Source organism: Ylistrum balloti, unplaced genomic scaffold (assembly GCF_031769215.1).
Source record: "Ylistrum balloti isolate Yb309-2 unplaced genomic scaffold, AGI_CSIRO_Ybal_v1 Utg369756, whole genome shotgun sequence".
NCBI classification, from domain to species: Eukaryota; Metazoa; Mollusca; class Bivalvia; order Pectinida; family Pectinidae; genus Ylistrum; species Ylistrum balloti.
Window position 1 is genome coordinate 743,562 of NW_026781957.1, and position 18,939 is coordinate 762,500.

General features: G+C 35.9%; 1 protein-coding gene across 1 annotated transcript in view; it reads right to left on the bottom strand.

Moving 5' to 3' along the window:
* The window catches only part of LOC132543472 (E3 ubiquitin-protein ligase PDZRN3-B-like), a 175,132-nt gene that overhangs the window by 13,940 nt on the left and 142,253 nt on the right, over positions 1 to 18,939 (bottom strand). The window contains exons 6-8 of the mRNA XM_060206975.1: positions 16,227 to 16,325; positions 6,081 to 6,143; positions 2,756 to 2,857 (exon numbers count right to left, since the gene is read on the bottom strand). Coding sequence (XP_060062958.1) covers positions 2,756 to 2,857; positions 6,081 to 6,143; positions 16,227 to 16,325 — 264 coding nt within the window. The remainder of the gene's footprint in view (positions 1 to 2,755; positions 2,858 to 6,080; positions 6,144 to 16,226; positions 16,326 to 18,939) is intronic.

Sequence of the window (18,939 nt, forward strand, 5' to 3'; positions counted from 1 at the left end):
ACCTTCCCTACCAGTTCTGTAAACATACGTTTCAATGACTCAATGCCATTGTTATTGTTTGTGAAGAACCCTATCTCTCTGATGTGCTGAAACAAATGGCCAAAACTCACACTGGGGGAATAAAACCTGTCATGTATTGGATGGTTTTTAACCCCCCAATTACAGACTTGCCAGTCAGGGTAGCTGGCCAGGGTAGTAGTGGCCTGTTTTGTTAACCCCTCCTCGACTGTCTTTGAAGTGTAATGAGGCCTGGCCAGCCTTTGATGTAGCTGTTTCAGACTGATTATCCTCTCCTACACTGGTGTTTGGGCAGCTCTGCCAGTTTACACGTCTAAAACCTTCTCTATCGCCACTTCTACACTGACCAGTGGCCAAACCATGTTCACCGTGCCTCTAAACAATTGGTCCTAATTATCACTTGTTGATACTAATGGTCAGGTTTTCTTACTGAATTCATTAGAAGCCACACTCTCACTGACCCCCCTGCTGACGGATGCACTGTTTGAATGCCTTTGATGTCCTACCTTACTATCTACTAGTGTCAATAATTTCCTATACAATCTTATCCTCTACTCTCTTTGTTCTTGTACTAATCAACTCTTTGCCTTGTTCCAAAACTCTTGCCAAATTTGTGATGCTTTTAGAAAACTTGGCCATGGTTCTAAAGTATTTAAGTTCCCTGTCATTTAATGATGTTGACGACAATATACTGTACATACACTAGATCACAGCTAGGACAAACCAGTTATCTCTATATATTGGGATATTGCCTGGGTTTTTTTTGTCTCAACAGCCAGGGTTGATTTTTAGGCAAGCCTGGTTTTCCTTGAAGTAACTGATAAATACTTCATTGAACAATACATGTAAGGTCTGTCACATGCCATCTAAAGTAATTCTGGTACAGCAAGGACACAACCACAGGACAGTCCATTTCTCAGCCGCCTCATCTTCAGCTTCAGTTCAACATTCTACTGACTGAACCATCACTCTGAATGACTGAACTTCTGCTCTACTGATGGAGCTAGTGCAGGCCCAATATATTGGGGACTATAAAAACTTGTACAAAATATCTGCACTTATGAAGTAAACTAATAGTTTCTACAAATTGAGGCTAACAGTCCAGCACAAGGTGTCTTAACAAGACCAGCAGATTGGCTATCTATATATCTTTAGAATCCAACATGTTCAAGTGACATAAATGATCAGAAGACTGTATAAAGCACCTTAAGAATGAACTAAACCCATCTTTTCTATACTGAAGCAAACAAAAGGCCACACAAAACACCAGTGAGAATGAACTAAAGCCAATTTCTTCATACATATATATCTATAATACAATTCTCTACTGTTATAGAAACAATAATTTTCCACAGAAAAAAATATTTTCTGTTAGAAGCAATTGTTTACCATTCACTATGAAACCTAAGCACCTTAATGATGGAACGTTCGTGAGAGAGTAAATAGATACAAGGTTAGCCTAAACAGTCCATCAATGATGCCAAGGACAATATCGAGGACAGAGTGATGTCTCGTCAATGACAAGCAGATGCACAGATAACATCAGTAGGTAGACATGTGTACATTTGTTGGTTTGAGATGGACAAATAAGCAGATCATCTCTGTGCTCAACACATCAGTGCCAGTTATTGAAGGTCTGTCGATGGAGGTAGTATTGGGCTTATAATTGTTATGGCGATCCTGAATACGAGTCTGCCAGCTGACACAAGACGCTACTACATAGCTAAACATTACGAAAATAAACTCCAAACTCTAGAAATCTCTTCTTCAACAACCACATACGTTTGTGCTTGTGTTTATCTGGACAAGGTAAGGGTAGATGACTGAAGTCTGAAAACAAGGAGATGCTCCCTTGAAAAAAAACGCTCGGCAGACCCAGCAGTACTTGAGGACGTATGGTCGGAAAGAATGGCAGCACCATAGTACAACACAAACATTGGTGTTATGGTACGAGGCTATACCACACAGCACCTTACACAAAGCGTCCAAAAAACCTAGACCTCTTCAAACATTTACCAGATGTGGACAAAACTATCCAATATCACTGACTTACACAACACAGAAAATATCTGCATTGATAATTCTACAGTGGAAAGTCTATACTCAATGTACAATGACACATAAACAACAGGTTTGTTTATATAACGTTATCAAACAAACGTTTGTTTAAATATATCTACAAAATCTGTTTTTTCTATCAAACATGTGTCATTATGAAGCCATGGTGTTTTGATATTATGTGGTCCTGTATGATTTAGAACAGAACCTATACTTGTGGTGTTCATTGAACTATTTCATGGTTAATCTCCTATATCATCCAGATGGCAATAGTGTCTTTGTGCTATAACTCTACATAACATCTAATTGCTTCTCTGTTTTATTCATTCCATTATTCAACATAAAATAGAAACTGTTATTGTTTTAAATTCTAAAACCATTTTAGTCTCTTTTTAATTTCAAGGATCTCTGAAGTAGTTCTGTAATTCGAAAATATGACTTTTACGAGCATACTGAAAGTCAAAGAAATTCGACTAGAGAAACACAACCACACAAATGATTAGATTTTATGTTAGGGACTATTCCATTAACCTAATTATAAAGAATCAAGAGCCTGGATTTGAAATGGCTTTATACAGCACCAACACATAAATGACACTAATTGAAATCTGTGTCAATTAAACTCTTTGAAAATCTCTAGAATGTTGTCATGGCTAGTTTCCATGGAAATGATTCTTACCTGTAGCTGAGCTGGTCTGGCAAGAAGCAATCGAATGTCTGTTCCTCTCTCAGAAAATAGTTTTATAGCTTGTTCCCGGCTCTGTACATCAATGCCATTAATCTGCAGACGAACCAAACAGAATTTAAACATATTTCATATAATACCCTCAAAACTAATTAATGGTTTAATCATTATCAATTTAGGCTTGAAATACAAGACGTAAGATTAGGAAAAAATCCTTCAATTCTGTACGCAATATTTGTGATTTCTATCCTTTTGAAACAGCCTAAATATATTTAATCATCAGATGAAAAAATTTACTCAAAATTTTCCTATATCAAATATCATACAAAAATATTTTTTAATGTTCTATAATCATTCTTGTATTATTTGATGTCCACAAATAAGCCCATCCTTATCAATCCTAGCTTCCATTCCACAATACCAATGCCTTACAATAAGCCCACCCTTATCATAGTCTCTATCCTGCATTATCTCTGCCCTGTAATATGCTCATCTATCACTGCCAATCTTAATAAAAAACAAATTGCTAGATAGAAATAGTTCAGTAAAAACACTTACAGCATATATTTAACAATTGGTATTCAATATCTATCTGCTTCTACACCAGAAACTATCAAAACTACATGTCACAATAGGTGTCCACTATAAATTTCACATTGATGTGCTTGAAATTTATTGGCAGGTCATTATATTACATTTGTGTAAAACCTCTTATAGTCATCAGCACTGCATAGTACTGAAATAATTGAATTTAAAATTAATTTTTAATTTTGGAAAATTCAATTTAACCATGTTTAAAATGTTTAGAATGTTTTTAAATGATCTCATAAAATATTACATAACAGTAGAAATTAATTATTGAATGCTTGTGAGAGTAAACTTGCTATCATGGCGGTGCAGCCTTATACACAATATATATATAAAATGTACGACAATAACGAGAAGTGTAACACAAAGCAACAAAATGTCTGGTGCATAAAAGCACCTTAATTGCTGACAGAACAATTTATTTTGAACTATAGAAAAAAATATTGATTTTGGAAATAATAGATTGAACACAATGAAATCTTCTTTCGAACATCCTGCAATACGTGCCGGACAATGTATCAAAGCCATGTATACCCACTTTATGTATTGGTGATTTAGTGCACGAGGCACTGGTGCTTTGTACCGTTCTATAAAAGGATTTATCCCTTATGATGGGATAGGTGGGTCGATCTTATGATGTTCACTCCTGTATATTAGTGATTTGTTTGTTTTCTATCAATTTGTTATCATTATGTCATCATCAATGGCAGTAGGTCTCCACTATTACCCACTTCCTGTCTACATCACCAGGTGGCGCTGCTTGTCACTGCCAACAGATCTGACATGTCTGGTAATGTCCTCTATATTGATGACCAGTCTACAACCTAGTCTAAAATGTTTACATAACCGCAGACATCAGTCAGGTGTCTTCCTGTCGATACTCTGGACCACTTTCTTGGAAGTGGTATTTGGTATGAATTAGGGTACCGACAGTTCATTTTCATTGATATTATCTTTCAAAGACCTTCACTACATTTAAAACCAAATTCTAATCTATGACATTTAGGAGCTAAATACTAATCTTTGGTAACAAAATCAATGGAAAACGCTATGATAAGAAGCCAGTTGCTGTTTGCACAAAAATATAATTCAATGAATCTGGCTTGGCATGATTTAATGTAGCTATGGATTAAAGTCCCGCCATATCTGGGTTAGTTCTAGTCTCGTTGACATAATTCTCCCTCGTTTTTCTCCAAGAGGGATTACTGCTTGTGATCCATTTGATGTAGTGAAAAACTGCAGGCAGCATGGCTTTGCCGATAACACACTACGCAACACTTGTCAAACGGATTATTTCAGTGCTGTTATGTATATTCATGCCGTTTGGACAGCACAGCCCAGCTCAGTGGGAGCCAGACTTCTGGATTAAGACAGTAGACAAACTTGTCTGTGGATTACACTGAGCACAGGAAGAGATCTAATATAAATACTGTCATGAAAAACTTGGAAATAAACTCAAATCAATATAATGTTTGAATATCAAAGCTGGTTATTCACTTTGATGCGGAGCTGTCTCATCTCTACAGTCTCGGGGATGTCAATGATATTGTCACAAAACAAGCAAACATGGACTCCTTATCTGTCTGAATATTAAATGAATGCTACTACAATTTGGTTAAGTCTTTTTGTAAATTTGTGAGAGGACAAATATGAAATTAATTGCAAATCTTTCGGAAATGATATGAAATAATAATGAGTAGAAAATAGCTAATTAAATGTGGTTGTTTTGTATTAACGAGTAATTTATTAGGGACTGATGATTGAGGTGTTTTATTACTAAACAGCACTATCTCTAACAACTTGATATCCCCGTATTAAATATTCCTTTTTGTAACACATTAAAATCACTTAATATCCCTCGTCATAATGTGTTCCTATAAATCAATGCAGCATTGGCAAGTCACTAGTTCTTCTATCGTAGAAATTACACGGCTCTTGCTGCGTTCAAATCATCACAGGCTTTAATTTACTCTCGCAGATACCATGCAAATGATCTTGATGATAAAACTGTTCAAAAGCGTAGAGGACAAAGCTAAAACTGTGCCATAAAGAAGATAAAGAGAAAAGTCAGGCAGGAGTAGAGAAAGCAGATTCATCATATTGTTTGATGTTTCAACCAAGATTTTTTCATACAAAATACATAAAAGTTTTATGAATCTTCCATAAAACGAAAATTGCCCCTTTTCAATTTGACTAGAAAATGTTTGACTGCGGTTTGCTTACCTATACAATATGACACTGTATAGAGAGGCATTGCTCCAGTTGATTTTTGTTGTAAAATAGCATGCTCATTTCAAACATAGTAAAACCATTCAAGTCAACTTTTTCCCATCAGAAGTCATATAATAGGTGGTTTCTCCCTCCACAGCATATTTACAATATATGTACATATTTATCTTACAACACATGTAACTCACAATAGACCTGTATTAGGGTTTTTTTCCTGCTTTCAGACAAGACATGTAGATATCCTGTAATACTGACCTTGTGATTTTTAATTTTCTGACGAAACTTCAAATCTTCCCGTCTTTATCATGCAAAAGACCTAGCGGCCAATGCATTAGTTCTTGATTATAAAGTCATGGGGTGGGCTTATTTCAGGACAGTGGAATAGCACTGGTCAATGATCTTTTTGAAGAGTAATACATGTGGGTGGGCCTATCAGTCTGTATATACTAAGCTGTAATATCCATTTTCTTTTTCTGACAAAAAACACAGATCTAATGCTTACCTGTAATATTTGATCTCCTTCACGAATCTGACCATTTTTGAAAGCTACACTCTCTGTTTCCACCTGAAACAAGAAATCAAACCATTAAAATGCTGTTATATGACCTGGCTCCAGTTTCACAAATCTTTCTCCTTAACTACTATAAAAAAGCATTACATGAAATAGGAAAAACTTGAACTTGAGGAAATTTTCCTAACTTATATTAAGCTTTCCTACGAGTGATTTCAAGTGAAAGAAAATTCCTTTAGTTTAGGAAGATATTTGAAAATGGGGACAGATCTATTCAGACATGGGGTGTTTTATACATCAATTTCAAACAAATAGGGAATATTTTCTGGTGCTGTTTCATATAGATCCCTGGAAAAAGAAATAGATATTCAAGGAAATGTTTTCCAAATCTGTTTCATAAAGCTCCAGGGAAGTCAGATTTTATACGGTCTAGCCTTGAAGTATTAGACATTAAACTATGACTGGTACTTAGGACAAGATACAGATGTGTATGTGATTTCATGGTTGGTGGAACTGGCAGATTTTCCCCTCCACAGATCCCCCTCCACTCTACAAATCTCCACTACCAATAACCTCCATGTATACAGCTGTAAACCAGCCATGTAAAGTCGGCCTGAAAATTCACCACAACATCAGCCAATTCTCAGGACATTTTTCCTCTTGACAGTCAAGGTACACAAGTGCGTATTACTTTTCTCTACAAGCAATTTATTTGAGGAACACGAAAACTTGATTAACCCTTGAAAGGCACAATTTTTCATTGATTAACCCTCCCAGCACATGATCTTCTATTGATTAACATTCTATACACTTCATATTCTATCAAGATTGCATATTTGTATTTTTCAACCAAAGAGACATTCATTAGGTGAACGTGATCTGAATTTTGTAAAGCCTCAGTTCATGTATACCAAAAACTATTTCAATCTAATTTTAGACTAAAAGAATAGTCTATTATCTACAATTTATTATTTAAATCTCCAGTACTAGGTTTTATCACAGAAAACAACTTTTGATCCCTCGATACAACACAATTATTTCTGTCCCTGCATGGGGATGGATCTCAACAAAGGCCACTTATGACTGTGATAAAAAGCCACTTAGGTTCCAGATAAATGGGCGGCAAAACTACAAACAGAAGGATCACAGTGCTTAATTCAAACAAAAAGAAGAAAACCTCAAGAAACCGTAATTATCAGAGAGCCTTATCAAGGTGTTACTATTTAAATTTTGTCTGGTGCCAATGATTCTGTCTATGTCTGTGATGTTGGGTGAATATTTGGCGTATCATGGCCACTAGATAACTTCTACCCTGGTTTATCTGTATTGTAGTCTGGTATTACTTCCCCACCCTTCGTTTGAGTAGGGACGTGTGGTCAAAACACATAAGTGTGCTTTTTACTATAAGTACAACATCAGTATAGTATCAGTATAATATCAGTATAGGTACAGTATAGGATCAGTAGTGACAGGATCAGAGCTATACGATGAAAATCCCCTAATACTGGCAAACTGGTACAAGCCTATGATAGGACAGGACTAGAATCACCTGGCTATCACTGATACAAGCCTATGATAGGACAGGACTAGAATCACTTGGTTATCACTTCTTGTACTACACCAAAGCTGACCTATTAAGTGACACAATGTCTTCAAGTTTCATTAAAAGTGGATATCTAGGCAAGTTGTTGTTTTTTAATCCAAAATAGTTCACAGAAAAATATTTATCAAACCAAAAGAAAAAGGAAATAATTCATGGTCCCTCCCAGCCTCTAAATTTCAGCATCAGAAAATCAAAAAAGGGCCATAACTCTGTGTACAGCAGGTTACATGATTTTAGTACCCAACAGATAACCATATCCCAAGACATGCTAACATTTAGAATTTGACGATTGTAGGTGACACACTATGTACCTGATTGTTAAAGACTTTGAAAGGGACTTTTCCTTTTAGCTGAAGATTACATCTTGACAATTCTTTCTGAGTATGCTTAACTTTGGGTGTTCTTCAATACAATTTGTTTAACAATCAATCATATCAATTCTCATATAATTCATTTTAAAAATTCACAATTACAAACAAAAATCTTTACTTAACACCAACTTTGACCCGTAAACACCTTTTAAGTTTGTCAATGCATCCACACCTATAGCTCTTACACTAGAAAGACCTACGCATTCCTGAATTTCCAATGGGAATGTCCAATATACATTGTCACATTTTTGAATATCTAGTGGGACAGTTGGGTGCTGTCTGGACAGCGGAGGTTGTAATGGTCACATTTATCGTAGGAGTGCAAACAATTATCTGTCCCTTGCACAGATACAAAGCTATCCCATTCACGAGAAAGTTATCCTACTACCAGAGGCCTTGTGCTGATACCTCAGCTAGGTAAAATTTCCTATACATCACAGGACCACAAAATATAATGAAGACGTGAAGCATTATTTTGTAAATGACAACAGACAATCAGAAATAAATTCAATAACATGAATGTATGACACAATATGTAATCTGTAGAAGGGAGAGTGAGAGTGCAGAGTACAACATTAGAGTATTATATAAAAGGATGAAAAGTACGAGGAAACAGCTTACATTAGGTAAAACATTTCTTTATCTGTAGGAATGAATGACTACATAAAATCATGTGAAACAGCTGATGAAGATAATCACACGTTTTTCTGTCCATTACCTTAAACCTAATTCCTGGAAGTTCCGGTTGACATGCTGTAATTATTTGGCATTGAAATATACCATACTAGTAAATACTGCCATCTAATCAGTGATGGTATGTGACCCCAAAATCCCTGTGTCAGAGATTAATGCTGAAAAAATCTCCTCTTATTGTAACTATAGGCTACACAGTCCATAAAACATTGATAACATATGACAAAAATGCATTTTGTTGGAGATTTTTGTGAGCTGTTTTGGAGGAAACATTTGCTTTGCCTGGTTTCCTGTTTAGATCCATGCGTTCTGTTTTACCATTAGCTCTGCCATTTTATAGCACCATAAAGAATAGTGGAGATTATTTTTATGCAATCTTTCCACACTGTGAGGCCATGTTGGTGTCTAGCCTGCCGTTATACTTATCTGCTGAGCTACATTCACCTAATACCTAGCTCTAGCAAGTCTGCCTGCCCTCACACTAATGGTACTACATCCCCTGTCAATCAACCGACTTCAAAAAAACTCTCAATTACATTAGTACACTACCGCTCATCAATCCATACTACATGGAAAGTACACAGTGCTATCTTACTATATAATCTACACATCATGCACAAGTATGTTCACTCAGTGAAAATACAGCTTCAGTCTAAACAACTGGAACTAATATAGCTGTTCCGCTTGTCAGGTTGATAACTCAAAAATACAATTTTTAAATTAATTCCAAAACTATGGGTTTTTTTTTCAAAACCATTAAGATAAGTTTAAAAGTTATTCCGAATTTGAGAAACACAGAAACAGCAGATTTAACAATAAAAACTTACAATCTTCCTTAATGTGTCAAGTCCCAGCATCGTCAGTATGAAGAACCGAGACTGAGCCCCAAACAACATTACCATAACAATGTCCTGTCCAATCTATTACCAGTCTGTCCACTAGTCAGTCAAACTTTGATCACTGCCTTATCACACTAAATACTGACATTAATTAACACCTTCTGATAACAAAAATGAAAACCAGCCATGAAGCAAGAACTGATACACAACCTAACACAATTACTAAGAGTTTAGATATCACTGTGTACCAATACACATGATGGTGTTAAATATTCATGTAATTATTCCGAGAAAAATTGATGAGAAAATTGAATTAGTCCCGATTGATCGCACTAATTGGTAGGATATATTACAACAACTTCTGCCGGACTTTAATTAGGTCAAATATCATCACCATATCAGTCAAGCATGTCAGACTTCAAACAGATCCATGTTGTGATTCCAGGAATTTAGATAACATTATGGAATTAATGACTCTTGTCAGATTGACCAATCAGTGAGCAACTTATGAGAAAAAGTCCCGAGAGATTGTGGATTATCCCTCAATCCCTAAACTACAATGTATTTTGATACATGTATGACAGGATGACACATTGCAGGGTGAGAAAGCCATCTGGACAAGAATTATACAAAAGTGAGCCCCAACAACTGACATACCTGGGACAGGAAGGAAATGGTCTATACAAGACTTACTAGTGTATCATGGTGGGGAGAGTGGGTACCCTACTGGTATCAACGTGTGGTACCCACACTGACAACTACTGGTATCAACATGTGGTACCCACACCGACAACTACTGGTATCAAAGTGTGGTACCCACACCAACAAATACTGGTCTCAAGGTGTGGTACCCACACCAACAAAGTGTTTAAGCTGGTATATTTCAGTAAGTATATATAACAAAGCTGAGAACAATCTCAGACTATAAACATGTACAGGTGACACTGGGTTATCATCCCCTATAGATTCCCATGTAACACTTCAGAACAACTGCTACTTACTTTCATATTACCAAGTATTGACTTAAAACCCAAATAAAGCTTCCGTGTAAACTGTGTATATGACCACCACTTATAAACTTGTGTTTCCTATTAGAACCACATTTAAAATACATCAAACTTGGAGGGATATTTTACACTTATAAATGTTTTAAGTTCTGTCATACTAGACATTTATACATATTCTCCGGTACACGGCTCTACACGAGTGTCACCTCCAATCTGTTTTACAGCCAGTCTTTACCAAGTCAGTACAAATCATTATCTTCTTTCAATAAACACATTAGTTTCTATTTGTTTCTTCTATAGAAAGTGATTCAAAACAGATTTTTGTAATTTATTACATAAGAAAAATCCCTAAAAATGTCATAAGTCTCAAGGACGTTTGAGTGGGTGACAGGAAAGCTGTTATTTCATATATGGAGACTTATCAAGGGTACTTCTTGTGAAAAATTACTGACATAAGGTATTTAAACTCATCTGAAAAGCTGTCAACTCCTCACAATCCTGAGAATTAGCCACAGTCCTCTAAAATGTGTCATTAACACATACATAAATCAGACAATTCCCTATTGCACTGGTTTACACAATCTCGTCACACTGAAGAAAACTCCAAAGGATATGGGGTTTGAGCAAGATTAACTATTGCCTGAATGTTCAATTATTTCATCATACAGTTTAAACAGCATCACAAATGCATGGAGATGTAATAAAGACATGTAACAGATTCATTATTGATTTGAAGCCTCCATCAGGATTCAAACCAGGGACCTCGGACTCACTTACTGCTCAAACAATGATTTGCTGAAACAATCACGCTAAATTATCGTTAGCCTAACAGTATTACATAAAGTACATCACAATGTCTACTTCAGTACCAGCTCTCTCATAATTCCATCCCTATCACTTGGCCGGAGCATCAGACATTTTAACATCCCCCAACCCCACCCCTTAGTCGACCCACCCAATCCCCAGCCTCGGAGACCTGGCCCGAGTGTCTAACATCTGACATCTCTCCCCGAACCCCTGTCTGCCTCCTCCACCCTCCATTCCCCATTCTTAAAAAACAATAAACAAAAAAAAGGAGCCCAGATTGACAGCCACAAACACTACCGAAATAACCAATTAATTTTGTACAGGCAGGAAAATAAAGAGGGAGTGTTAGGATCAAAGGCCACAATCTAAAAATTCTGTGTCAAACTGCATTGTTCCTTTATAGACAAGATTGTTTAAAATTCAAATTAATTCAAACTTTATACCCCCACATCAAAGTTCCATTAAGTTCAGAAGATGGGTTAAAAGCTACTAGGTCATATTTTGGGGAAACAACTTCAAAGGCAGTGTGTGACAGAACATTGTTTTTGTTGTAATGGCCCACGTCTAGATGACAAGCTAGAACAGTACACACAGTATTCATCAGAAATGATGTACGAGGTCGATGGAAACCCAATACACCCAGACAACTTTATAGCAAAATGATATTATGTAAAAAACTGCATGATCGTGTCCCCTATTAATCAATTCTCCGAGTCTAACCTGTGTTTTATGGTTGTTTATTGTTTAAACTGGTGTGTAAAGTTGGTTTTAATGGTAAAATAACACCAGACCTGTTACTACAAGATGAGCCATGCTTCCATGCCAACCTTCAGAACCTTTCACTACAGAGAACACATAATCTGTCTCTAATCTTGGTCGCAGAGCAGTTTACTAAAAAAATCTTTGAACTTGGGTTATGTAAGGGCATACTTACATGGAAGTAAACTTGGAAATATAAACAAGACCATCATTTTGTTAACGTTACAAGTGCTATTTTAAGAAATTGAAGAATGCGAAACTAAACACAAAATTATAAAGGCTTATAGGAACAAGTTTGGTTTAAAAAACGATTATATACCAAGACTCATTTTCAAGTATATACAGGAGAGTTAAATTTAGGTGTAAAGCAATTTCTGTCGAGATAAATCTATTTATGTCTCTTGACTTCCTGCTGAAACCCAGGATTACCTACAGAGACAGATAGCCTGGTCCATTCCTGTGTTGAAGAATGTCTGTTAATGTACACATATCACTAGCTGACTGGGTGGTCACTTTCATATCTCACCCCTCTTATTTTGATGACCTTCAACCATCAAAACAGATTGTTCCTTTTCATAAAAATTCATGGATTCAAATATCAAACAGGTAGTAGTGCCCTGATTTGCATAATAATGGCAACACAGATACATTTCTAGGTGAAGGATAAGATTGATGAACAATAGATTCTATATACAAGCCTAGTAACACATGGATGGTTTTTTGTCACTAACACAGGTATCAGTCCACAATTAGATGTACTACTATATAAGGTAATCATCGCATTAACCATTCAGACATTATATGAGAGAATTATGGAATCAATACCCCCCAAATTATCATAGTGACAATACTTCAATCTTCATCACCAGCATCACAGGGTTGCCATTAGTGTAACGAGTTGTACACCATTTCTACATTATCCAATGTTGTATTTAAAAGATTCTGTCTCGACACGACAAATGAGTCAGTGATCTAAGATCAATATCTCCATACAATTCTTAATCAATGATTTCATCAAAATTCATTTACAACACTTGGTTGAAATTTCCATCCATTCAAGTCATTTTCATAGTGATTGTGTACGATTCAATGTTTCTCTACAAGAATATCATTTTATTTATTTTTTTAACATGGATATTAATCCTGTAATAAATAGGTTGATACTACCATCCATCCTCATTAAGGGTACCTGTAGCCTCCCACCTGAGATTTACTACCTGTGAAAGGTGTTAATTAATCATTGTTATCAGTGCCCCACTGGCCACCAGTGGCCCACTCATTAGTGGCCGGAGGTGCTCGTTATCAACACTTCTGTACTCCTTATCTGATAGAGAGGCCAGCACCCAGATACTTGGCAGCTGATAACACTGTATGTGACAGTTACACAAAATATCGCTTCCTTCTACATCTTTTTTTGTCTTATCTTAGCATCATATGGAAATAATTATTAATGGAAAGCAGCAGGATTTACGATAGAGAGGGAAAAAGCATGCAGCAGCATGTACTTTTCTTATCACCCTCTTATACCCTCAGTTTTGTATGACAAACTTTCATCAACTTCAATTTCACATCAAGTATGGTTATCACAAGAAGAGGGCTTGTATAGGCTTTCGAAAGTTGCCTGACCGGGCTTGTATAGGCTTTTGAAAGTTGCCTGACTGGGCTTGTATCACTTCGAAAGTTGCCTGACCGGGCCTGTATAGACTTTTGAAAGTTGACTGACCGGGCCTGTATAGACTTTTGAAAGTTGACTGACCGGGCCTGTATAGACTTTTGAAAGTTGACTGACCGGGCTTGTATAGGCTTTTGAAAGTTAACTGACCGGGCCTGTATAGACTTTTGAAAGTTGCCTGACCGGGCTTGTTAGACTTTCGCAAGTTGCCTGATCGGGCTTGTATAGGCTTTCGAAAGTTGCCTGACCGGGCTTGTATCACTTCGAAAGTTGCCTGACCGGGCCTGTATAGACTTTCGAAAGTTGACTGACCGGGCCTGTATAGACTTTTGAAAGTTGACTGACCGGGCTTGTATAGACTTTTGAAAGTTGCCTGACCAGGCTTGTTTAGGCTTTCGAAAGTTGACTGACTGGGCTTGTTTAGGCTTTCGAAAGTTGACTGATTCCTTTAATATCATATATTCATAAAAATCCTTGTAAATTGAAAAAAGTTTATCACAACAAAAGTAATTTTCTTAAGACCTTCTCTTACAATACAAATATTATTACATCCTCATCATGTAAGCTGTACTGATAAATATCAAGACTTGCTATGAGTACGGTACTCACTTCTTTCTTAAGGCATTCTAAGGTAGGTAATACCTACGTATACATATTTGTGCTAAATAGCAACATTTATGGGTGGGCTTATAACCAGTCATGTCTTTTTTTCTTGGATTAATACTACTCATACCTATAATAATTGGATTCTACTGGTGGTAACCCTGGAGACCAAAGAAAAAAAACATCTGATGTAAAAATGGTGGTTCTACTATCGAGCTAAATAGTGTGCCATCGATGATTTTCACCAAAATCTGACTTCCGAATACATGTTATTTCAACAGTCTGTCAAACTTCAAGCCTAGCAAGAAAAAGAAACCAAAATGTCTCTGGAAGGCTGAATTCTATCTTAAATTCTTACATATTCAAACAAACAAAACGGTTAACCATAATACACAACAGCCTGTGTAACATGTTCATCAGGGGATGCCAACATTTCTATTCTCAAGTGTCAAACAAGCGCGCCTTAATCTCCATGGAGATACAAATAAACTCCTGTTCTGAAGTAAAAATATTGCAACGTTCCATGTGGTTTATTCATCAAACTGTCTTTCCTCACTGTAAAAATCTTTCAATTCAAATTTCTCAAATGATTTCCATTGCTTATTTTTGCTTTCAATATCTGAGCCTGGTCTCATCTAAAAGCATTGAAAGATAAGAATATAACTGAGGTTAAACAGCAATTAATTAAAAACTTTTCTGGCAATGCCTTTTCCATACATCCTCTTAGAGCTTTAATTTAAAACATAATTTTTATCCCAATTTTCACAGTAAATCAGTAAACTATCCCTGGAGTCTCAAACTTGGAGCTGTTATCTCCACTCTCACCATATTGAGGACTTTCTCTCATATCAAGTCATTTCTCATTTTTTATCCTGTATATGAATCTCTACAAGTTAGTACTCCTTTGTCACTCGGACCACACACACCCCTGTGTATCCACACAAGGTACAGGGAAATCTCCACCATAAGACCTGATAAAGTGCTTCTCTATCTATTATGTATTATGATGTTTATCCTTCGTTCAAAACTCTTGGTATTAATGCAGTGAAAAATGTAAACTAAGAACTTCTAAAGAGTAAACCTGAAAAAATGCCAGAATACCATTGTGAACAGCTTTCTTCTAATTCAAAGTGAAAATTCTTGTTTCAAATGATATGTCGATACATTTTAGATAACGTCTTTTTGATTCAAGTAAAATTTTGAGATTAGAGTAGAAAGCAATACGCCATTGAGTTGATAAATTGTAGGTAACACCAGGGGGGGCAGATAAACTTCAGACAAAACCAAGGGCAGATAATCACTGTCATTTTCAGGTTTATCAGAGGGAGAACTGTATGGCAGTTATCCAAGCACTCTGTTAACCAAGAGTAGAAGTGTTGTGTAATAGGACTGTATAGACCCTTAACGAGGAAATTTATACACAACATATTCTACCATTAATGGCCAGCTCCAAGTAAAACATCTCCCGTTTGTATCTCATTCTCATGTCAAATTTAATTGTATGTAACACTGGGAATCAATACCTTCAACAAAATACCAGATACCATACTGATACTCATACTACATATCATTCTAAATACATTTGTGATATTCAATGAGGTTGCCCTTATTTGAAAAATGCATTCTACATGAACACAATTTCACATTCATAGAGACAAGAACTAATCATAATATATATAGAAAATGATTTTCATCATTCCTATTGAATCCTCTTAACATGTTAGATATGAAACAGCATCATTATTGCTGTACCGTCTGTAGTAGGTAACAAAAGAAAACTTACCTCACTGATGAAAATGTCCGTCATGCCTTCCTCCACAGAACCGTAACACAACGTCAGACCCAGCTTCTCACTGTTTGATGATCGATGTAGAATCACCTCCTACAAAACCAAATTTTGATTCAGATTTATACACACAAACTTTATTGGTGTGTTTTATCTCTATATTTGGAATCTTGTAAGTTTTAATTACAGATCTAAAAGTGAAATAAACAAGTGCTTATTTTAGTCGTTAACTCCACATGAAGGATTTGGGGTGCTGATATTTCACCTTAAACCACTTGTTGATATCAGCTACAAAACAAGTGTGTGAAAGGCTACATCATCCATTTCACCACTTCAGTTGAAGTCAATTAATGAACTCGAGCATTTATTCCCATTGGTAGCAAATAACTACTGGAACACTGTTTAGACAAAAATACCCCCTACAAGTTTTCACACCTACAATAGTATACTGATGTTTATATATACAATATGAAGCAAAAAAAATCTCTGTGTAAATATTAAAAGTATGAGTAGAACATAAAGACAAGACATGTTGTATAATCCAGTTATTGTCAAATTCTCAAATTCACAGGTTTAAAAGTCCACGTGTATAATGCTTGCAGGTTCCTCACTCAAAATACCTATATCGTATACGTTTTTGTTTTTTAACTTTCTAAAATTCAATACATACTAGGATCATACATGACATCTTGGATGATGGCAGCTTCATAAAGCAGATGATCTATTTCTTCAGTAAGATACGGTAATAGAAAGACAGAAAGACAAGGATTAGGAGTCGACAACCCTTTCACATATCTGGTACATATCTTCTGAAAGGTCTTCAGTACTGTTTACTCTGAACTTGAGTTCTAATTGAGAAACTGTTAATGTTTAAAGTACATCATGCTAATGTATGAATGAAACCTGCCTTATTTTCATCGATGTATTTCAACAATATGCGTTTCTTATTACCTACTTAACACTATATTCTTGCGTTAATAAGGTGAACAGATTGGCTTTTTATTAAAGCTTAGCTCAATAGAGTCCAGCCTCAGTCGTCCAGTTAATTGGTTTGATATAAAACTATTAAGCACTTAATAAAGACATTCTTCTGTCCTCGCTTGTTGTCTTTGTCTGTTGAGCAAATATTCGCGTGTGAACCCTACACCACTGTAAATAAGGATTCTGTTTTTTCTCCTTCCGATATGTTTACAAATGACACGTTTGTGGGTAAGATGACAAAGGAGAAACAACTATGGCTAGAAAGAGTATTTAAACGTCATGTAATATCTATAAATCGGCTCCTTACAGTTAAAATATCTCCTACATACTCTACCACATAAAAAGCAGGTATATTGGAAGAATGATTTGATTTCTACACACCCATCAATGTCTAGAGAAATAAATCAATGGCTGAAACTGCTGTCAAAATGGAAAATCCTTGTTAACTACAAACCTACAACTAATTAACATGTGGTCACCACTAATCATCTCTTCAGTTAATAGGTCTATGTTGCTACAACCAATTGATCGTAACTATGACTAAGCAAAGAGTCTATATTACTACTACCAATTAAAGTGTACCTGTTACTACTACCAATTAAAGAGTACCTGTTACTACTACCAATTAAAGAGTACCTGTTACTACTATCAATTAAAGTGTATCTGTTACTACTACCAATTAAAGTGTACTTGTGACTACTACCAATTAAAGTGTACTTGTTACTATTACCAATTAAAGTGTACCTGTTACTACTACCAATTAAAGTGTATCTGTTACTACTACCAAATAAAGTGTATCTGTTACTACTACCAATTAAAGTGTATCTGTTACTACTACCAATTAAAGAGTACCTGTTACTACTACCAATTAGAGTGTACCTGTTACTACTACCAATTAAAGTGTACCTGTTACAACTACCAATTAAAGTGTATCTGTTACAACTACCAATTAAAGTGTATCTGTTACTACTACCAATTAAAGAGTACCTGTTACTACTACCAATTAAAGAGTACCTGTTACTACTACCAATTAAAGTGGCCATGTTACTACTACCAATTAAAGTGGCCATGTTACTACTACCAATTAAAGAGTACCTGTTACTACTACCAATGAAAGAGTACCTGTTACTACTATCAATTAAAGAGTACCTGTTACTACTACCAATTAAAGTGTACTTGTTACTACTACCAATGAATGAGACTTTTACTAACGATAAATAAAATGCACCTGCTACAACTGCCAATGAAAGGTTCCCTGCCACTAGATAATGAGTTTCCGTTACTACTACACAATAAAGGCTAAAGCGATTAAAACATATTTGTTTCTGAAAGTGAAAAATTAACACCAAAGATGATGTCACATCCATTATATACAGTCGTGTGTGAAGTGTCAAGCCTGAGATAATGTGATATCGTATAGCCCTACAAGATTTCATCTTTTTGTTGGATTTCTGTTCCATCTATGATAAACAGTTTTATGACAGGAATCTAGCAATAGATCAGAGATTGAGCAGATATAAAGTGGGACAATGCTATCACAGAGTGTGTGGCTCAGCTGCTGTAGTAAGTATTGAGTCATTGATAGAGATGCTATGATACCGTGGGGAGGTAGTTATTGACTGGTATAGACTTGCCCACATCATAAAACACTATTTATTCCATCATTTTCTGTATCTGATCGGGTAATGTTGTCTTTCCTCCATCTCCTTCTTATCAGACACCTCAATGA